The 22,740-nt window shown below is 43.3% G+C and overlaps 1 protein-coding gene across 6 annotated transcripts in view; it reads right to left on the bottom strand.

The window, feature by feature from the left end:
- The window catches only part of Aak1 (AP2 associated kinase 1), a 154,164-nt gene that overhangs the window by 14,243 nt on the left and 117,181 nt on the right, over window positions 1-22,740 (bottom strand). For 3 of the 6 annotated variants that reach the window (XM_036180952.1, XM_036180953.1, XM_036180951.1), the window contains exons 13-17: window positions 22,126-22,356; window positions 18,531-18,763; window positions 17,268-17,425; window positions 15,442-15,546; window positions 11,968-12,063 (exon numbers count right to left, since the gene is read on the bottom strand). In XM_036180952.1, coding sequence (XP_036036845.1) covers window positions 11,968-12,063; window positions 15,442-15,546; window positions 17,268-17,425; window positions 18,531-18,763; window positions 22,126-22,356 — 823 coding nt within the window. The remainder of the gene's footprint in view (window positions 1-11,967; window positions 12,064-15,441; window positions 15,547-17,267; window positions 17,426-18,530; window positions 18,764-22,125; window positions 22,357-22,740) is intronic. The other 3 variants (XM_036180955.1, XM_036180956.1, XM_036180957.1) reach the window with 3 other exon arrangements.

Raw genomic sequence — 22,740 nt, 5'->3', positions numbered from 1 at the left:
TATATAAGTTGTAAGAGAAAAATTGATGACACACAGAAGGGAAACATCTGGCTAGAACAAAGAAAAGAGAGATGATAGAAGCCCCTGAAAGTGTGTGTGTGTGTGTGTGTGTGTGTGTGTGTGTGTGTGTGTGTTTCCCTTTTTCACTGGCTCCAGAGAGTTAAGTTTTGCCCCATTTGCCAGCCCCAGAGAATTAAGTTTTACTCCCTTAGATAGAAAAGTCAAATTGAGTGATTAGTTCACTGACTCCGTGGCTCCCCTCAACTCTTGAGCTGCTGAAGACTGGCCCTCACAGCAGCAGGTCTCTATGCAGTCCTGACTGTCCCAGAACCTGCTATGTAGACAAGGCTAACCTCAAACTCACAGAGATCTGCCTACCTCTGTTCCCCAACTGCAGTGATTAGAGGTATTTGCAACCACACCTGGCTCAGATTTTCTGATCTGAAAATAGAACCATGCAGCCTCACTTGTGTTGGAGTTCCTTCTCTTAACACAATACTGACAACCTTCCACGTTGCAATCTAGGCAGTGGCTACCATTTGCACTGAGTGTAGATGTGCCAGTTTTGATACAGGTCCTAGTTGACAGACATTTGGCTTTTTTGCTATTATTCCTTTGTTTACATTTGCAAAAGTATATATTCTTTGCCCTTACTGGACTTACTTTTCAAATTTTAATTTAAATTTGCACTTAGAAACAGCTTATATTTCAACAACAAAACCAATCATGCCTCAGGTGAGAGCCTTCACCACTGTCCTGCTGACCTACCTATGGATTATGGAACAAGTACTTGGAAACTCCTCACTCGAACATTAAGAGTAAGGTCAAAATCCAGTATGTTGCTTTTGTTTGTGTCTGTTTTATTTTGGGTCAGAGTCTTATTAGCTCTGAACATATGCATACTAATCATTGAATGTGTGCCTATCTAAAATTAGTGAGACAAGGTTGATTAGCCCTAAATTTACTTAATCTACTTCATCCTATTTCAGGGCTGAGGCACAGACATAACAATAGTTTAGGTGTTTTACTGTTAGCTTTTACAAAGTCCTGTTAAAATTCCAGAAAAGGCCTTCTAGAAGTCTCTCTATTCATTGTCCTGAACCTGCAGTTCCCACAGATTCTAGAAACAGAGATCATCTCATGATGAGATCACTCCTAAATGGAAGCAATTACTCCACAATGTATACTGAGGCTGTCCCTCTCCCCACCTAAGCAGGAATGACTACCCAAGTACTAGAGACAGTGAGCAACCAGACTACAGTTTGGCCAAGCCTTCTGGCTGGGCACATTCCCACCCTACTCCAGAGTTTCCTCTTTCTAGATCTAAGGCTCATGTCACTGTCCTGACGCTAGGCTGGGAAACCCAACCTCTACCTTTCCAACAAGGCCTCAGTTGACTCAAATTGAGAGGCAAGATCTAATTTCTTGGGGATGTCATCCACTGCCTGTTCCTCCCCGCCACACACACACCGACTTCTGGCCTAGGATTCTGGTTACAGCTTCATCTCAGGAGATTCACTTAAGCCTGAAGATGAATTACTGCTGACATTTGGGGCAAAGAAATAAAAAGATGTCAGCATCTACATTTGTCACACTGGGTAACTTAAAGGTGACAATATGCATACATCAAGACAACTTCCAAAGCCACTCCTTAGCCCTGAGACATTAATAGCCCTCTATTTATCCTCATCTTAGTAAAGGTAGGACAGTAACCTGAAACAAAGTAATGGGTCACAGGAAGAAGAGAATTCAGAGCCTGTACTTCTGTTGCAGGAGTAAGATCACATAAATACTGACTTACCGAGATAAACTAAAATTAAAATGTTTGTCTGAGAAAAAGGTAACAGCTTAAAGTTCAAGTATACACATAAAACATTTGACTGGATTCACAGTCTTCTAGGCCTTTGGAAATTGAAGGAAGCAATAAACAAATACACATTCACTAAAGACAGGAACTAGCTTCAGAGACTCTGACTGAAGCACTAACCCTGCTCAACTCAAGCGGAAGAGTCCACTTCAGAGTTACAGCAAGATGATGGTACACAAAAAGCCTTGTCAACAAATGGGAAGTGAATCTATCATCTCTAAAGAATGCAAAGCACAAATGTCTCTGAATTACATGACAATGTATTACATTTCTCACTTATACCTGATTAAAGAATAAAACAGGAGCTTGAAAGCAAGGGGAAAAAACCAGAAAACTAACAAAGATCAAAGGTACCACGCTGTGGTATATCTTTCTGCAAGCTGTGAATATGTGTTGCTCTGATTAGTTGATAAATAAAGCTGTATTGCCTATGGAAAGGCAGCTTAGAGGCAGGTGGAAATCCAAGCAGATAGACAGGAAGAGAAAGGAGAGGCAGAGGAGATACCATCCAACTGTCCAGGGAGTAGCATGTAATGGCACACAGGTAATGCCATGACAACTTGGCAACTTACAGATTAATAGAAATGGGTTAAGTTACAAGAGCTAGCTAGCGAGAAGCCCGCCATATGGCATGCAATTGGTAATTAATATAAGACTCTGAGTAATTATTTTATAAGTGGCCACCGGACAGCCAGGGCATGGTGGAACCGGAGGAACTTGGGACCGTGGGGACTGGGTAGGACCAAAAAGCCTTCCAACTACAGTACCATCCATCACCAGTCTTATACTATACAAGGGATTTTATTTTAGGAAACAATATTAAATATCTTTCACAATACTAGTTAAAATAAATGATTTACAGAAAAAAAAACTAACATTCCTTTATTTGGAACAGTAGTTTGTGGCTTATTCCCCCACCCTACCCCCAAAAACCTTTCCATTAAAAAAAAAAAAACAAAACCAAAAATCTTCCATTTAATTTGGGCTGGTCAGATGGTTCAGCTGGTAAGGGCATCTGCCTTTTGGGGGAGGCAATACAGCTTGACCACACAGCTGCCATGACAGGCTTATTTTATTGGCAGGCAATACTAAGATCCAGGAAAGTCCATAAGCTGACTCCACCCAAGGATGGGCCAGAATCTAAGGGGAAGTACCTGACATCCCAAACATTCTAACCGTTAAAATCAGATAAGATCGCCAAATGTCCCAGAGTCTAGCACATACCTATATTGCTCTTTTATAGACACCCCTAGACAAATGTCAGCCAATCAGGGTTCTGAACCCTGGAAATCCCCTTACCCCAACCTCTGTTATGATAACAACCTCACCCCGCCCAAGCTCAGGGTTCTCAGCTCTCACTGCTATGGTGGACAGAGACCAAGCTCAGGCTTGAATAAAGGCTCTTTGTTTTTACATATGGGATTGGGTCTCTGTGATGGTCTTTTGGGGGTCCCCGTGATCGGGGCACAATACCTTCAAGTCTGACAACAAGCCACATAGCAGAAGGAGAGAACTGACTCCTTTCAGCGGTCCTCGACCGCCACAGAATGAACCACAGCACACGTGCTCTCACTCCTACCCAGACTCCAACACTCCAAGCTTCTTACTAGAATTCAGAAAAGTGTATTTGAAGGTGAAAATATATGTGTGACTGGGCAGTGGTGGCACACGCCTTTAATCCCAGCACTCAGGAGTCAGAGGCAGGTAGATCTCTGAGTTTGAAGCCAGTCTGATCTACAGAGTGAGTTCCAGAACAGCCAGGGCTACACAGAGAGAAACCCTGTCTCAGAGAGAAAAAAAGTGTATATTCAGGTTTTCTTTTCCTTTTTTTTTTTTTTTTTAAATTATTTTTTTGTTTGTTTGTTTATTTGATTGATTGTTTTTTGAGACAGGGTTTCTCTGTGTAGCTTTGCGCCTTTCCTGGAACTCACTTTGTAGAACAGGCTGGCCTTGAACTTACAGAGATCCGCCTGCCTCTGCCTCCTGAGTGCTGGGATTAAAGGTATGCACCACCACCGCCCGCCCGGTCAGGTTTTCTGATAAAATACAAAAGGATAGGATTGGACAAACTTCTAATTTTCAGGAGTCTTGCTTTCTGATCAAACCTGAAAATGCTGGCTATAAACACAGATAATTTGCATGGCCATTGCTGTGTGGGAGTACTCAGATGTTAGCAATGTGAGAGTCAGAAGGGGCAGAACAACACCATGCATAAAAACAGACATGAGAGCACAGACCACCTTCTTCTGCACAAGGTGGGTGGTGTGCACAGAAGGGCTGCTGCATTCCCCAGGACTCTCACTATGAGGGAGGGTCCTCACTCAGGTACCAGGTACCCTTACAACACAAGGAGGTAAGAAATCCTTCACAAACCATTCTAAGTTACATAATCAAAACAGCTTTCTAACATGAGGCTGGGACATTTTATGATTTGTGATAAAATTTAAAATTAAAAAAAAAAAAAATCAAGAGAAGCCAGATGGCGGTGGCGCACGCCTTTAATTCCAGCACTTGGTAGGCAGAGGAAGCTGGTGTGGTGGTTTGAAAGAAAATGGCCCCCATAGGGAGTGACACTATTAGGAGGTGTGGCCTTCTTGGAGGAAGTGTGTCACTGTGGGGGTACACGCTTTGAGGTTTCCTATGCTTAAGCTATGCTCCTTCTGCAGCATCATGTCTGTCTGTATGCTGTCATGGTTCCCATCTATTGGTGGAATTATTAAGGCTACTCCACGTAGTCAAAAGGGAGGTTTATTTTGTGGGGTAACTTACAAATGAAGGGGTAGGTTGCAGGGTCTGGCAAAGGTATAGCGCAGTCCGGCGGTGTTCTCTGGAGAACTCTGCTTGGTCTACCTCCAGCGTCCAGGGTCCCGGAACCAAGAGAGAGACCTCCTCCCGATCCTTGGTCTTCCGCTTCCTCCTCCGCCCTGCCTTGTGGGCGTGACCATTACCGAAGCCTCAATGAGGGTTGGAACTTCCAGGCCAATGCTGGGATGGCTATCCACTACACCCATCATGCTGATAATGGATTAAACTTCTGAACTGTAAGCCAGCCTCAATTGAATGTTTTCCTTTATAAGAGTTGCTGTAGTCATTATGTCTCTTCACAGAAATAGAAACCCAAACTAGGACAGTTGGTGTGGTAGTCACACCCATGACCTTGGAAACAGAGCACTTGAGAGGCAGAGGCAGGGAAACTGTCAGTTTAAGGCCATGTGGTTCTGAAGAGCTCCAGGCCAGGTAGGACTACATGTGAGACTGTGTCAAATGAAGATTCTGACTGTTTCAATATAAATCTGAAGATCGGAACATACCAAACATGCTCAAAAGACAGGTTATTATGAATCTCAGTTTAAAAAAATGATGTGGCTGCTATAGTGAGTGGTTTGATTGAATTGTCCCCCTCATCTCCAACATTTGTATACTTGGTTCCCAACTCGTAGCTGTCTTAGGAGGGGTCTTACAGGAGGAAATATGTCACTGGGGATGTCTTGGAGGTCAAAAGACTCTCACCATCTGCTCTGCTCCCATCTGTGGTTTGGGATGTGAGTCCCAGCTCTCAGTCTAGCTCTAGCTGCCATGCCTGCTTGCTGCCATGCTTCCCTGCCTTAACCTGATGGACTCTGATCCTCTGGAAATGTAAGCACAAAATAAGCTCTGTCTTCTACACATTGCCTTGGTCATAATGTTTTATCAGAGCAACAACAAAGAATTAATACAGCTTTGTGGCATTTGAAATGTGTGACTTGTTGGACATGGAGCAAACAATCAAGACTTATAATAAGAAATGCAGTTTTTAAATTTTAGTCACTGTGAAATGAAACACCAATTACCCTGATGCAATCACTACACACTGTGTAAATGAACTGAAATGTCATGCTGAACCCAGTCAATAAATGTGATTACTATCCACCAATTAGGACTAAAAATAAAGCCAGGCATGGTGATGCATGCCTGTAGGCTCAGCACTTGGGAACTAAAGGCAGGAGGCTCAAAAAATTCAAGGCCAGGGCCTGGAGAGGTGACTCAGAGGTTGGGAGTGCTGAACTGCTTTTCCAGAGGACCTGGGTTCAATTCCCAGCACCCACATGGCAGCTCACAGCTGTCTGTAATTCCACTTCCATAGGATCTGACACCCTCATACAGACATACATTAAATAAATAAATCTTAAAAAAAAAAAATTCAAGGCCAGCTTGGGTTACAGAAATCTGCCTAAAAAAACAAAACCCAAACCAAAATAAAAATAGAAAATAAAATCTAGTCACTTTAAATAGTTCCTGTGAGAACAGACAGTAAACTGCCTGCAGCATCATCAAGTCAGAATCAGAACAAGCATCACGCCCATTCGAATTCCATTTAGAGAATTACAACTGTAGAAAGACTGCTTCTAAAATAAGGCACTTACAAATGAATGGCCTTGAGCTTGTCAATCTCACAAGGCAGGAGTTGGAAATGAAGAAGATCTAAGGCCAAAAGGGGCAAGGATTGCCCATTCTGACAACCAGCTCCACTTGCCTGTCTTTTTCAAGAAGATGATGGAGGCTGTACAACGAAGAGGGCTTTTAAGTCCTCCAACTCTGTGAAGTACCACTTGAGGGCAGCTAACATGTACTCCTCTGGTCTTGCTCAGAGTTGAAGAGGAATTGTCAGAATTGTCTTCCCAAACCTTTGTGCACTGCAGGAAAGTATACAGAAGGAATGGCACAAGTCTCTCTGAGAGACAGTGTGACAGTTTCTCAAAACTTAAACTAGACTTACCATATGACCCAGCAAAAAGAAGAAAGCACGGTCACAAAGAGATGCCTGCTGATGTTCACAGCAGCAGCATTCACAGAGGAAAGCAGCCCAAGTGTACATCAAAGGAAAACTGGACAAGCAGCACGTGGTCTTCCACACTGTGGAATACTAACTTTAAAAATGGAAATTGTGAGTTTGAGGCCAGTCTGATCTACAGAGAAAGTTCTAGGAGAGCTGGGGCTATGCAGAGAAACCCTGTCTTGAATAAACAGAGAGGAAAAAAAAAAAAGGAAATTCTCACATACACAACACGGTTAAACTGTGATTGTGAAAAGTGAAAGTAAGCCACAAAAGTTCAAATACTGTAGGGTTCTCCTTTTATGGGGTTCCTAGAGCTGTCAAAGCACAGATGGAAAGCAGGGCAGTATGCTGCAACAGGAGGAATAAACCACTGCTCAGGGGACACAGGCTCTCAGTCTTTCAAGCAGAAGAATGTGAGGGAACAGCCAAAAAATGTAAATGTGCTTAATGCTACTGAACACGGGAAATTTTACCTAAATTTAAAAGTAAAGTGGTGAAAAAACAACTAATTAAAAAATCTGTTCACCTATTTTCAGGAAAAAATATTCTATTTCATGGTATTTTAGACTCTGAACCATCTATACTTAGAACTTCCCAACAGTGGAACCCGAGCATCAGTGAGGCACTGTCAGGGTCACAAGCCATGTGACAGCTGGGTAAACTCACAGATGACTGTGACTCTTTTTTTATATTTTATATATATTTTATATTTTTATTTGTTTTATAGTACTGTAATGGTTTGAAAAATATAGTGCCCAAAGGAAGTAACACTATTAAGAGGTGTGACTTTGTTGGAATAAGTATGGTCTTGTTGGAGGAAGTGTGTCACTGTGGAGGCAGGCTTTGAGGTCTTATATATGCTCAAGCCATGCCCAGTGTCTCAGACCACTTCCTGTTGCCTGTGAGTCAGATGTAAGAACTATCAGCTCCTTTTCCAGCACCATGTCTACCTGCACGCTGCCTTGATTCCCACCATGATAATGGACTACACCTCTGAACTGTAAGTGAACCACCTCAATTAAATGTTTTCCTTTTAAGAGTTGCCATGGTCATGCTGTCTTTTTACAGCAATAAAAACCCTAACTAAGATGGGTACTTTGGAAAATAAAAGAAATCCTACAAGCAAACCACAATTCTCTAATGCCCTTTCACCCACAGCGTAACAATCATAACCAGGAAGTCTATTTCAGTGGCTCTCAGTTGAATGAATGTTCAGGGTTACAAAAGTAAGCAAGAGAAAAAATATGACTTCATAATTAAGCTTGCCCCATTGGGAATACAGACCTAGAATTGAGGTCAGAATAGCATTTCTCATCTTTACAGTAAACTGAAATTCTACAGCAATTCCAAATACAGTTTCAATAGACCCTCTTTCCTATTTCCAAAGGAAATGTTACTATTTTTAAGCTTCTAGGATATGGACATTGAATTCAAGTGATCAGATCACAGCCATCTAGTACTACTTGGGCATGGTAATAACCCAGGCTTTTAAGCTCAAATCCACTCTTATAACTCCTGACATCTTTAGTCAAAGGCTTTACTGACCCCAAGTTACAAAACCCAAGGACAGAAGCAATGCCTATGACTCGGGGGATTTGACAAGGAAGAGGAAGGTCTCGCTGCCTCACAGAGAAGGACTTGACTTGACGTCACCACCACCCACCACTTAGGAGATCTGTAAGATCAAGGAGGATTACAGATTATATGTTGAAACCTTTTAGAAGGAAAGTCACTCAAAAGGCATGGCTTCTATCCACTAAGATTCCGAGATTCTTACCATGGGGACCGATAACTGAAAGATGAGCAAACACCTCCTCCCCCAACCCCCTAGCAGGCCTGGTGTCTAAAGTGGGCTGGAGATGTAGCCAACAATGAGCACCTGCATTTGGTTCAGGTGACAGACACTGAACATGAGCACACTGCACACTTCAATTGCTAAAGGACGGCCTTGATGAAGAATGAGGTAACTAAATGGGCTACTGGAAGGCAGGAAGGATGGATGGAGCTGGGGGTCTGCTGAGCATCACCATTTCTTTCACCAGGGAATGGGAACTTGCTGGTACCATGAGCTGTGCCTTCTTAATTCTCTTTCAGCATGGGTGGATGGTCAGGGTTCTCACAGGCACAGGTGGGGGCAGGCTGTGAATATCAATCTACTGTCTAGGAGGTGGGAACAGGAATGGAGGCTAAGAGCCTCAAGTTAACTTTATCCATCCATCTGATCTGCCAAATAGAGTGCCACTATGCAAGACAGTGACCCTGCCATTGACAATTAAGTGCTGAAGGAAATAGACCATGAACAAAGTAAACCAGACATTCTAACAAGTGCCTGTGAGACCACAGAGGGCCTTTCTGACAAGATGGCATAGAAGCTTAGACACAGGAACAGAGCTGAAGAGGATGTTTCCAGGTGTTAAGTGAATATTGGTAAGTGCTAAGGCCCCAAGGTGGAAATGAGTTTAACGTGTTGAAAGAAAGGTACGACTTGAAGGGAGAGCTGTGAGTGATGTTCCGGGGAAAGCTGAAGGCCACATCAGTTAGGGCCTTGGTCACAGAAATTTGGATTTTTGTATTCAATGATGGAGGAATTCATTTTACATTTTTAGCAGATGAAACTGGGCAAATAGATAAAAAAAAAAAAAAAAAAAACACCCAGGAAATTCTCTATTAAAATATCTCATACGAATAGAATTTTCCACTACAATCCAAGAGAGACCATAGCTTACTTGGTGTAGTGGTCTGAATGAAAACGGCCTCCATAGGCCCATAAGGAGTGGCACTATTAGGAAGTGTGGCCTTGCTGGAGTAGGTGTAGCACTGTTGGAGGAAATATGTCACTGGGGGTTGCTGTGGCAGGACTGGAGAAAACTTCAACTACAGGGGTGGGCTTTGAGGTTTCAAATGCTCAAGTCAGGCTTAGTGCAGCTCTCTTTTCCTGCTGCCTGACAATCAAGATGTAGAACTCTCAGCTCCTCTCCAACACCACGTCTGCCTGTGTGCTGCCATGCTTCCCACCATAATAGACTAAACCTCTGAATTGTAAACAAGCCCCATTGAATGTTTTCCTTCATAAGAGTTGCTGTGCTCATGGTGTCTCTTTATAGCAATAGAAACTCTAACTAAGACACTTGGTATTAGAGTATATGCCACTAAAACTTTCCAGGGCTCTTCCAGGATGAAAAGAAGTATAGAGAATGAGGTGATAGGCATCTTCAAAACCTTCAGGAATTTTCCAAGCTACCATTATGTCCCTGGCTCTGCAATCCCAATCTAAAGGGCTCCTGTGGCAGCTACCATCTAGTACCTTCATTCTCTGCCTGAGCAAAAAACTAGCTTCTGTAGGCCCTGGGTTTTCAAAGCAACTACAATGCAAAAACCCAATGTATACCAGGGGAAGAATGTCTCTGTAACCTTTGCCCTTGTTTCATGCTATGCCAACCACAGCAAAGAAGAAAAGCCCACACCTTTGCAAATCTGCTCAAAATGAATTCATCTGGGCATTGCCAGGCACACTGAAATTGACCCCTTTCATTAATCAACTCCACAGAATCATTCTCCAGTGATTTCTGATACATTTGAGCTGTATTTAGGCCAGGCAAGTAGTGCTATTTACTCATACTACCCAACTTGCCATGGTCATGCCTACCTGAGGCAGGGAACCGGAGGGGTCAACGGAGCACTAAAGAACAAAAACTGTCTCTGCACCCTAACTGTGGTTTGTCCAGTAAGAAAAAGATATGCTCTGAATAGCCCAATCCCTTCTAATTCTAATTGTTCTTTTTATTCATATACATGTAGTATCGGTGTCTGAGTGGGTACATGCAAATTAGTGGGAGTGCCCAAGGAGACCAAAGGAGGGTTGGATCCCCTGGAGCTGAAGTCACAGGCAGTTTTAAGATTGCAGACAAGGGTGATGTGGATCCTCTGGAAGAAAAGCAAGTGGGCTTAGCTACAGAGCCATCTCTTTAGCCCCTCCCTCTCAATCTTGAGGAGCTAATCAAAGATCTTTGACTTCTGGGAGAAGAGAAAACTAAGCTGATTCTGACAGTGCAAGGTCAAGACTGGGAGGAGGGCCTAAGACCTGGGGTCGGGGTTGGGGATTTAGCTCAGCAGTAGAGCGGGTGGTGGTGGCGGCGGCGCATGCCTTTAATCCCAGCACTCGGGAGGCAGAGGCAGGTGGATCTCTGTGAGGCCAGCCTGGGCTACCAAGTGAGTTCCAGGAAAGGCACAAAGCTACACAGAGAAACCCTGTCTCTAAAACAATCCCCCCCCCCAAAAAAAAAGAACTGGGGGCAAGTGAGGGGAACGATGCAAAACTACTGCCAGAGGCTTCTAAGGAGCTGGATTTACCTGCTTTTCCACAAAAGGAGACCTCACACCACCCAGAACTCTGCCCCCCGAAAAAGATATGGGGAAGGGAACGAGCCCAGATGACTGCATCCACTCATCATTTCAAAAGTCACTAACCAGCTTCACTTTCTAGCTGCTTCCTACGAGTCAGTAACAGGGTACACAGAAAAGATAATGGAACTCCAGCAATCACTTCCTTCACTGATGAGGAGTCTGGCCCAGAGGGTTCAGCTAGTGGCAGAACCTGGTAGGGAACCTTAGGCCTCCTGACTTATATTCCATAGCAACTTTCATTATATATTATTTTTTCATTATATATTATTATGTTATAAAGTAATAAAGGACTGACAGCAAAGAGGAACCAAATGGGTCATCACAGCTCTATCATCACACCTAGCCATTATGAACCACTCTTTTTATCATATGCTTATGGTTTCTATTACTATATTAAAATCATATTAAACTAATGTTCTTTCTAATACATAGGCCTCTCCAAATTATCAAACACAAACCAGATGTGGTGGTATATGCCTGTAATCTGGGTACCTAGGAGGTAAAAGAAGGAAGACCAATAGTTAAAGGTCATCCTTGGCTACACAGCAAGGTAGAGGACAGCTTGGCCTCAATGAAAACTTGTTCCTACTCCCCCAAAATATACTAACAACAATTTTATTAAACAGGGTGAAAAAAAGAACACTGATATGATTCAGAGAACAAGTGGTATAACCTGAAATGATGATTATTATCTTTGTAAGAGTTAGTATCCTCCAAAATAAGTTTGTCTATCTTACTAAGAAACTTAACAGCATCCGATTATTAGAATTCAGGTCCTTGTCATTAAGCACTTAAAGCAGAACTCTCCAGAGGCCCTGGAAGTCCTAGGATATACGACTCAAAAGAACTGCTAACCCTAAAATGAGTGCTATGTACCTACCTGGAGCATCAGGTACTTGAAGAGGAGTAAAAGGATCAGATACACTTAGAAGTGGGATGCCAGAGTCCACAGCCTGCCCACCCTTCCTTTTTTCAGCTGGAGTTAGTTGGAGAGGAAAGATGAGGAGAGAAAAATGAGAAAAGCAGAAAATACCAAGTAAATATTGATGCACTTATCATCTATTCATACAAGAGCTCAAATAGCAGAGAAAATCCAAATTTAGACAGAAAGGAGGGGGTGAATGGAAATAACTCAACTAATAGCAAAAACACCTAGAAGACATACCAAAGGGTCCTGTAACACACCACGAGATGCAGTGGAGCCAGAGCAGGACAGGCATGTGTTGAACTTGCCGTTTTTCTTAGTGTTTGCCACCCCAGGAATCTCTGCTCGGTGTCTGTAGAAATTACTGTCTACCTCCCACACACTTTGGCACATAATGTCAATATGTGGTGGTCTTCCTGTGGACCTCAACACCCTGCATGTCCTCCAGGTACTTCCTGTGAGTCTTTCTGCACCACCACAATGTGTAACAGGTGCTGTGCAACACTTTGGGATGGATAAGCCCCAGCCTCTGGCTCCTACCCGATACTATTGCTATTCATGCTGCATTCGGTAAACTAGAGAGTTCCAGAAACCTAAGTTTCTTACAGCCTATCAGGGCTTAAAACCTTTAAAGCCCTGGAAATTTCTACTACTATTTCCTTCCTTCCTTCCTTCCTTCCTTCCTTTTTCCTTCCTCCCCCTCTCTCTCTCTTTCTCTCTCTCTCTCCCTCCCTCCTCCCTCCTTCCTTCCTTCCTTCCTTCCTTCTTCCTTTCTTTTTTTGGCAAAGAAAACAAAGACCCAAACTGAGAGACTATCTAGTGGTCTGCTTGCAAAGCAAGCGTCAGAACCTGGTTCTCTTGGTTTCTACTTGAACATTCTTTACATTTCACTTTAGTACTCAGTTTGGTTGTTAATTAAAATCCCATTTTTATTTTTATTTTTTTAAATTTGAAAGTCAGGTATGGCGATGTACATTGTACTCGAAATGTTCTAGAAACTGAGGCAAAAAGATCACGCGTTTGAGGCCAGCCTGGTCTATGCACATAGTGACACTTTGTCAAAAGAGAAGAGGAGAGGGGAGGGGAGGAGATGGGGAGGGAGGGAGAGAGAGAGAGAGAGAGGGAGAGAGGGAGGGAGGAAGGAAGAAGGAAGGAAGGAAGGAAGGAAGGAAGGAAGGAAGGAAGGAGGAAGGAAAGGGAGGAAGGAAGGGAGGAAGGAAGGAAGGAAGGAGGAAGGGAGGAGGGAGGAAGGGAGGAAGGGTGGGAGGGAGGAGGAAGGAAGGGAAGGAAGGAGGAAGGGAGGGAGGGAGGGACGGAGGATGGAAGGAAGGAAGAAGGGAGGGAGGAAGGAAGGAAGGGAGGGAGGAGGAAGGAAGGAAGGAAGGACGAAGGAAGGAAGGAAGGAAGGGAGGAAGGAAGGAGGAAGGGAGGAAGGGAGGAGGGAGGAAGGGAGGAAGGAAGGAAGGAGGAAGGAGGAAGGGGGAAGGAAGGAAGGAAGGAAGGGGAAGGAAGGAAGGGAGGGAGGGAGGGAGGAAGGAAGGACGAAGGAAGGAAGGAAGGAAGGGAGGGAGGAAGGAAGGGAGGGAGGGAGGAAGGAAGGAAGGACGAAGGAAGGGGAAGGAAGGAAGGAAGGAAGGAAGGAAAGAAGGAAGGAAGGGAGGGAGGGAGGAAGGAAGGAAACCCAACAACAACAAAGAAAACTGAAAACTGTACAGACTCACAGGACGTTGCTGCAGGCAGTGTGAGCCCTGCCCCAGCTCCCGCATCTAGCACACTTCTGTAACAGCAGCACGGGATCACCCACACTGTACAACACTAGGACTTGAACTATTTGGTTTTCCCTTGCACTCTGCGAGAGTTTGGATTTGAGATGTACTCCAAAGCTCCGCAAAGGTTACAGTTAACTGTCAACTTGCCATAATCTAAAAATCACCTGGGAGATGGGCATCAGAGAATGTCTGTGGAGGAATATCTTGATTGTATTATGGAGGTGGAAAGGCCCTCCCCCACTGGTCACTAAATGAGAAAATGCCTTACAGCTAGATCGCAAAGAGTCATTTCCTCAGCTGAGGTTCCTTCCTCTGATGATTCTATAGCTTGTGTCGAGTTGACACACAAAACCACCCAGAACAGAAAGTGTACCAAGGGTACAGGGGCTTAGGAAGCACCTACCACCATGTGGGTTTTGAGGCTCAAACTCAGGTGGTCAGGCTTGTGGTGATAAGGGCCTTTATTCACTGAGCCACCTCACTAGCACATGCCAGACGTATTAAGTGAAGAAATAAACAATTTTTAAAATATTCAGATAGACATTACAGAGTCACAATCTTAAAACAAAACCTAAAATTGTACAAAATTATGATCACATGTATTTTGGTGAGGAAGATCTATAAATTTCATTAGATTCACAAAGATGTCTTTGACCCTAAAAAAACTTAAATGCAGACTGCACATTGTGGTGGTTTGAATGAGGATGGCCCCTAGAGGCATATATATTTGAATGCTTAGTCTCCAGTTAGTGGAACTGTTTGGAAAGGACTAGGAGGTGTGGCCTTTTTGAAGAAGATGTGTCACTAGTGGTAGACTTTGAAGTTTCAAAAGCCCATATCAGGACCAGTGTTTCTTTGCCAGCTGCTTGAAGATCAGGATGTAAAGCATTCAGCTACTGCTTCAGCAACATGCCTGTCCACTTCCCATCATGATGATCATAGACTAACCCTATAAAACTATAGGCAAACATCCAATTAAATGCTTTTTTTTTTTTTTTTTTTTTTAAAGCTGAGGACCGAACCCAGGGCCTTGGGCTTGCTAGGCAAGCGCTCTACCACTGAGCTAAATCCCCAACCCTTAAATGCCTTTTTTTAATGAGTTGTCTTAGTCATGGTGTCTCTTCACAGCAATAGAACAGTGGCTAAGGATACATCAAGATGAAGTCACTGTGCTATGTGTAGGTGATGAGATCATGGATGATTTGGATTTTTTCTATACAAATCTATAACTTTTATATAAAAAGTATGAATAATTTTTACTAATAGTGGGGAAAACAAGTCTCATTGATTTGATTTTTAAAAATGCACATGCACATATTAGTAGAATATCAAGTTTCTAATTCTTAGAATCCTTCAAATCATCCCAAAGACCCCTAAGCAAGACAAAACCTTGCCAGAGCAATGATCCTTAAATTAGAAATATCTGCATAAGACACATCCTGAACTAGGGAGAGCAACTCCTGTATATTTGCCAGGTTACTCCACCACTTGAGTTCAAAGTGATTTTAGATGGTCCTTAAATGTTTTTGACTGAACAACTACTGAATGAAGGAAAGGAATGAGTTACTACCAGAAACTGAGTTCTTTGTGTGCTAGAGCTACCTGTGAAGAGGAAACCTGAAGGTAACAACAGTGAGCCTCAGGCATGTGTCACACTCACCAGTTCCAGCAGAAAAGGAGGAAGTGGCAAAAGCATCTCCTTGTGTTGACTGGAAGCCTGGGATCAAACTCTCTGCTGAGCCACCCAACTTCTCAGGAAGCTTTCCTAGAGGGACAAAATACCACTTGGTTCATCCTTGCAGAATCTGGGGCGTACAGACACACAGTGAAGGGAAGAACACTATCTGATTGGACTCTTCTTTCCACAGTTATGGCAACATCTTTACCACCAAAAAGTCCTTGTCTGTGCTGATGTCCAAAGACCATTCTCCAAGCTGGAAGCAGTTTGAGAACGAAGAGGGAGTGCAGGGAAGGAAGTGGGGAGATGCTATGAAGACAGATCTAACAGTAGGGCTGCAAGAAAGCTGACAGCGAGACAACAGTGACACAGACACAAAATTAAAAACAGACAAAAGAGTTAAAAAATCAAAATCAGGGGCTGGAGAGACGGCTCAGAGGTTAAGAGCACTGACTGCTCTTCCAGAGGTCCTGAGTTCAATTCCCAGCAACCACATGGTGGCTCGCAACCATCTGTAATGAGATCAGGTGCCCTCTTCTGGCCTGCAGGGATGCGTGCAGACAGAACACTGTATACATAATAAATAAATAAATCTTTTAAAGAAAAATCAAAATCAAACAAAAAACCTGCTGGGGCAGGGCTGGAGAGATGAGGTGGTTCATCACTTCAGAGTGCATACTCTTGTGCTTCCAGAGCACAAAGTTCAGTTCCCAGCACCTACATCAGGTAGCTCATTACTGCCTGTAATTCCAGCTCCTGGGAGATCTGATGTATCTGGCTTCTGTGGGCCTGCATTCATATGCATATAGCCACATATGGACACACATACAGATAATTTAAAGATAAAGTAAAATCATATAAAGAGAACCCAATGGCTCATTAACTAGACACAAACATACTAATTTTCAGTAATGGAGGAAGAAATTTGTTTACAGCACAGAATAAGTGGCAGAGATAACAATGAAAGTCAAACTCTACTCCCTGTCTTCTATTTAAAAGGCTGAACTATCCAGGCATGGTGGTCCACAACTTTAATGCCAGCATTAGAAGGCAGAGGAGCAAGCAGGTCTTTGTGAATTTAAGACCAGCCAGGCTACATAGTGAGATACTGTCCCCAAATGAAATCAAATAAAATGGTAGGAAATATGTTTTTAAAATATTGCTGTAAAGTGAATCAGTTCCTATCATTCACCAGCTCTGCTCATTCTTTTGCTCTTTGCTGAGTACATGAAGGGTGTTTTTCTCCAACTCAACACTGGAGAGATTTCCCAGGTATACATCTGTGTGGTATGTATATGTCCGTCTGGGTCTGTGTGGATGTGCCTGTGCCTGGCTATGGCTATTTTGGATAGAACTATGTCTTGAATTTAAAGCATCTCCTGTCTATGGTCAGTCAACAACACATAGACTGTGACGAGGACCCAGCATTCTGTGAGGCATGCCCTCAGCTATTCAAAGGCAAGGCCACTGAAGATGAATGGGACATTTACACTTCTCCAAGTAATCATTCAGCTTGATGTAACTGTCCCAGTTTATACCACTAAATCTTTTCAAAGTTTCTCCTCTACACTCACACAGTCCCTACTGCCTCTCACAGTTGGTCAGCACTTTTGAAAGAAAAATTAGTGCTCTGGCAAAAATGAAAATGAAAATCAGTATGCCGACCCCCAAACCAATCCTTCTCAAGACAGGTCCATGCTGACCTTTCCCAAGAATGTCCCTCTACAGCTAAGACACTGACATACTCAAGTTTATTCTCAGCTGACTTATAACCAAGAAGGACAGAAAAGACTCCTCAGCCTGCTCACCTTCCCCAAGCTTGGCAAAGTCTTTGTTGAGCAGCTCTTCAGCTGTGAGTTTGGAGAAATTGTCATCATCAAAAGGATTCCATGTTGAACCTTCGGAAGCACTGGAGACATTCTGCTGCGAGGTTCGTGGAGAGCCTGAGGGAGTGGTGGTTGCAGACCTAGGAAAGTTTCCCCCAAGGGTGAGGGAAAAGAAAATATAAAAACACAGAAGGGCCCAAACTATTTTCTCTTTATTATGGTACCAATTCTTTTCTCAATCAAACCATCGTTTTCCACAGTGTTTCCATAGAGGACTTCCCATAGACACTGAAAACTTTAGTCTTTACAAATGCTGTCTCCTTCACTTAAGCTCTCATGAAATCCTGCAGCTTGCCTGTGTCCTGCAAGGCCCTTCAGGTTAGGGTCCACAGCAACCTATTCTGAGGCCCATATATCAGGAATGAATCCCAGGCCTATCTTAGCTGCTTCTGACCTTTCAGGATCTGGTGTGTCCAGTACTAAGCTCTCATCACATGTTCAGAATGTTGTTCTGTGGTAGATTCACTCTATCACACAGAGAAATAAAGTTACCACCACCTTTGTATGCCTAGATCACCTACTTTTCCTTGAGTCTCTCTTGATGTTTAACTTTAGAGTGCAGGGTTTCAAGGAAGCTAAGAGTCTAAAATTACACTGACTTAACAATGGTCACCAAGACTAACTTTATGCAAAGCACAGAACCAGCAAGCCTACCAGGTTCATGAAAGTTAGCTAAGTCTCTGTCTTTGGAACTCACAAACCAGGCTGGCCAGATACACAAATAATTCATGACAAAACATGTGATGTACGCTTTAAAAAAAGTCCCTAGACAAAATATTGCATGAGAGGAAAGAATAAAGCCTGACATGGAGCTAAAGAGTCAAAGCACATCCTCTATGGGAGGAGGAAGCAGCAGTTCCAAAGATGAGTCAAGTCACCTGTGTAGATAGTACTTGCTAAGATAGCCACCCTCCAACTATTGGGGGTCCAATGAGTAATCGTCAGTACAGGAAGACTTGGTCAAAGGGTTTAGAAAACACTCTACAGAGCAGAGAGCAGATGGGAGAAAGGAAACTGAAAAGACAGAACTGTACAGTGCACACTTGGTGGGCACGTTCGTCATCGCTTACTAAATACAGACATGCACTAGTACAAGTATACTACCATACCTCCACAAGCTTATGTAAAGAATCATACAGTAGTAACCCAGAGCAAACCTTGCCCACCTGGGAAGAACAAACATACTTTGATTTATTGAGACTGGCCTCAGCTGCAGCTGCCTGGAGCAGCTGGGTTGATTTGCTGGCAGGAACCCCAAAGACTGCACTGTGGGTTACATCACTGAGAATCCGCCTGTGCCCAGCACGTTGGGTTTTGGGGGATGATGGAGGAGTGAGAGATCCAACTTTCTGACCCTGGATGGTTGGAGGAGGAGTTGTCTGAACCTTTGGCTGTTGTCTTGGTGGAGCTTGAATCTGCTAGGGAGAGAGAATGCAAAGTTTCATTATGAACAAACAAAGAAGAGAAAGAGGAGGAGAAAATGGAAAACAAAAACATATCAATAACCAAGTATTTAACACCTAATTTACTCATAAAAGATTCGAATGGCCAAGGTTATCAACAGCACCAGAAAGAAAATCAAGGCACCAACCATCTGAGCTGCATCAGAGACTGACATCACCAAGGAACTGCCTGGTTTTTATACACATTCAGTTTCCATTAGCTTCAATGTACAAGTCAACCAGATGTAATAGAACTACCAGCCTAAGACTACAGAAGCTATTCCCAACCCTAAAGACCTAGAAGGTATCTTAAAGGACCCCCTTCTACTTCTGAGGACTCATCAGGAATGCTTCCATAGGGCAGGCAATAGATTTTACCTTCTATTGCAGCTAGAAGAGAAGATATACTCCAGCCAAGATGCTTTGGAGCATGACAGCTTCTGCTGAGAGTACTGTACGACCCTAAGGAGAGTGAATCAGACAATCCTAGTGTGACTGAAACATGGGAATTCTTGTTTTATGTTGTTAAAGGCCTTCTTTTCACTGATGAGATGGATCCACAGGAACCGAATTTTTCTGTTTCAGCCCCACAGCAAAAGCGCAACACTGGTTTAGTAAGATTTACTTGCTCCAATTGTCCTTGAGAAATGGCACTGAAGATCAGTGGAAATACAGTGAGACAGAAGAAAAACCTTAATGATAACTGGACTAATAGAAGGACTCTTGAGAAGAGGTCTACAGAACAATAAACAAGTAGGAATGTAGCTGTGGTCATGTAAGTGGTCCTTAGCACAAACTACCTGTATCAAGCAAAATAATTTTGACAGCATTCAGAAAGCCACCTAGGCCCTTTCCTTAGTTCTACCAATCTGGAAATAAGAAGCCTGCCTACTGAGTGCCCCAGGGACTTAACTATCCCTTCCCTCCAGTTTTTAAATCCATAAAATGAGGAGACTGAACTACATACTTAAGATCCCCTTTAGCTATTTCATGCATTATTTTTAAACTTTTTTCCATTATCAAGAAGAAGTTTATTAGGTCAAAAGTACAAATGATGGCTGTCTACCACAGTCCTAGAGAAAACTGAGTTCTTTCAGAAACAAACAGGTAAAGCACTGAGCATACACTTGGTAGAGACCGAAAGAAAACAATCTACCTACAGCATTGTTTCCTTTTGAAGGAATGTAAGTCTTGTGGTTTAGGATGGGCAGCAAATTCTCTGCTAGAAATGAATCCTCAGAAAGATGGCCTCTCACTTCTCTTCATTCGTTTAGTTGTTGGGCCTCCTTGAGAATGAGAACAGCTAGATAATCAAATACTATTGGCTAGGTATTCAAAGTGCCTTTTGATAACAACAGAAGTTTCTATTACTCTCATTTAGAAAATGAGAAACTGAGTACACAGGGCTGGAGAGATGGCTCAGAGGTTAAGAGCACTGCCTGTTCTTCCAAAGGTCCTGAGTTTAATTCCCAGCAACCATTATAGATGGCTCACAACCATCTATAATGAGATCTGGTGCCCTCTTCTGGCGTGCAGACATGCATGCAGATAGAACACTGCATACATAAATAAATAAATCTTAAAAAAAAAAAAAAAAAGAAAAAAGAAAACTGAGTACACAATATAGGTATGGTGGTTTGAAAGAAAATGGCCCCTAAAGGGTGCTGTGCAATAATCTCTTTGTATACTGTGAAGATTTGCTGCTGTGATTGGTTTAATAAACAAGCTGACTGGCCAATAGCTGAACAGGATGAAGTTAGGCTGGAAAGCCGAATTGAGAATGCTGGGAAGGAGAGGGTGGAGTCAGAAGTCTCCAAGAAGAAGCAGAGGGAGCAGGAGATAAACATGCCATGCTAATAAAGGTACTGCCACATGGCAGCGCATAAATAAAAAATATGGGCTAACTTAAAATATAAGAGCTAGTTAGTAATAATTGTGGGCTATTGGCCAAACATTTGTAATTAATATTAAGCCTCTGAATGATTATTTGAGAGATGCTGTAGGACAGAAAAACTCCACCTACAAAAGGGAGTGGCACTATTAGGAGATGTGGCCTTGTTGGAGGAAATATGTCACTGTTGGGGTGGGCTATGAGGTTTCTTTTGCTCAAGCTTCCCTCAGTGTGACTGTCAGTTGACTTCTTGCTGCCTTCTGCCTACAGAGTGTCATGCTCCCTGCCATGATAATGGACTGAACTTCTGAAACTGTAAGCAAGCCACCCCAAATGAATGTTTCCTTTATAAGAGTTGCTGTGGTCATGGTGTCTCTTTGCAGCAATGGAAATCCTAACAAAGACAACAGATTACTTACAAAAAAACAGGCAAGAGTGTCTGAGGTTTGTGGAAACTAGAGGCCAGTCAGAGTAGTGGTCTGCTGCCACATTCAGTCAGTATCTAAAAATAGACTCAATCTCTAAACTGACAAAATGGTTCCAGTTTCAGGATGCTCTGAAGAATAAGGGTTATGTCGAGGTAAATGGTCCCAGGCAAGCAGTGTTTGAACATCAATGCATGGCAAACTCAAACAATGTACTTAGCAGGTCATTTAGGATGAAGAACAAACAAAATGGTATCAGAATTTGGGGTAAAGGTAGGGCCACCTGTGGTGATTTCAATAAGAATAGCCCCCAATGGTTTCATATATTTGAGCGCCTGGTCATTAGGGAGTGGCACTACTTGACAGCAATTAGGAGGTATGAACTTGTTAGAGTAGGTATAGCCTTGTTGAAGGAAGTGTGTTACTGTGGGTGGGCTTTGAGGTTTCAAAAGCCCAAGCCGGGCTCAGTGGTTGTCTCTTCTTGATGCCTGCAGATACAGACATAGAACTCCCAGCTATTTTTCTAGTACCATGTCTGCCTGTATGCAACCATGCTGTCCACCATGGTGATAATGGACTAAACCTATGAAACAGCAAGTAAGCCCCAATTAAATGCTTTCTTTTATAAGAATTGACATGGTCATAGCATCTCTTCACAACAATAGAACACTGACGAAGACACTACCTGAACCTGCTGAAACAGGGATGGGCACAACAAACCAAAGTAGCCCTGAAAAAGGAACAGGGACCAGCTCGGCTCCCAAGTCCCTGGCTATTCAGCAGTAGCACTGACCAAAACAAAGAACAACTTTTTCCACCAGCATAACTTCGGTATGAAAAATAAGAAGGTTCTTTATGAATAGTCTAGAAACATTCTTTCAATCTCTACTTTCTACAGAACACTTTACACTTGGATCTGTCAAGAAAAAATAAAGTACTCTAACAACTAGGGTAGGAGAGCACCCTCTCCCTCACTCAGAGCCCCCTAGAGCTGCAGCTACCTCTTCCCTTCCCTAGCTTACCGCAGGCTCCTGGGCAGCGGCTGGCTGTGGGGCTGTGGCCGGCTGTGCCTGAGGCTGTGGTACTACCACAGCAGTCTTCTGCTGCAGGGCAGCCTGCTGAGTCAGCTGCTGCTGCTGCTGCTGCTGCTGCTGATAGAAATTCTGTCTCAGCTGTTGCTGAGAGCCTCCCTGGGATACCACCGGGAACTGAGCAGTGACTGGTTGCTGGGCTGCTGGATGTGCTGCCTGAAACTGTACAGGAGAGTGGCAAGAAATGAGGAGGTGAGTACACGCCTATCACAGATCCACATTCACAAAAGACTAAAGTCTCGTGACTATAAAAACAATGTTGACACCAAAGGGAGGGCCCAGCAAAAGCCTGGTAGTTGGGCCAAGTAGCTCAGGACAGGAGTTAGGGCATTAGAATCACACCAGCAGCATTTGCAATGCCAGACCCTACCCATTGCACCAGACTGCTTCCCAGGTACAGTCACAGGGAAGCTCCCAGATTTAACTCAAGTGACTCTGAGGCCTGGAGTGAACAGAAGCAAGTGAGGGATCTCCAGTGCAGAAGAAATCCTTCTTATAAAGAATTTTGAAGCAGCCAAGAACCAAATTCGTCCCTGCATGAACAGA

This window comes from Onychomys torridus, chromosome 3 (assembly GCF_903995425.1).
Source record: "Onychomys torridus chromosome 3, mOncTor1.1, whole genome shotgun sequence".
In the NCBI taxonomy this organism is placed as follows: domain Eukaryota; kingdom Metazoa; phylum Chordata; class Mammalia; order Rodentia; family Cricetidae; genus Onychomys; species Onychomys torridus.
Note: the sequence above shows the minus strand (reverse complement) of the source record. Positions and strands in the feature narration are given on the sequence as shown.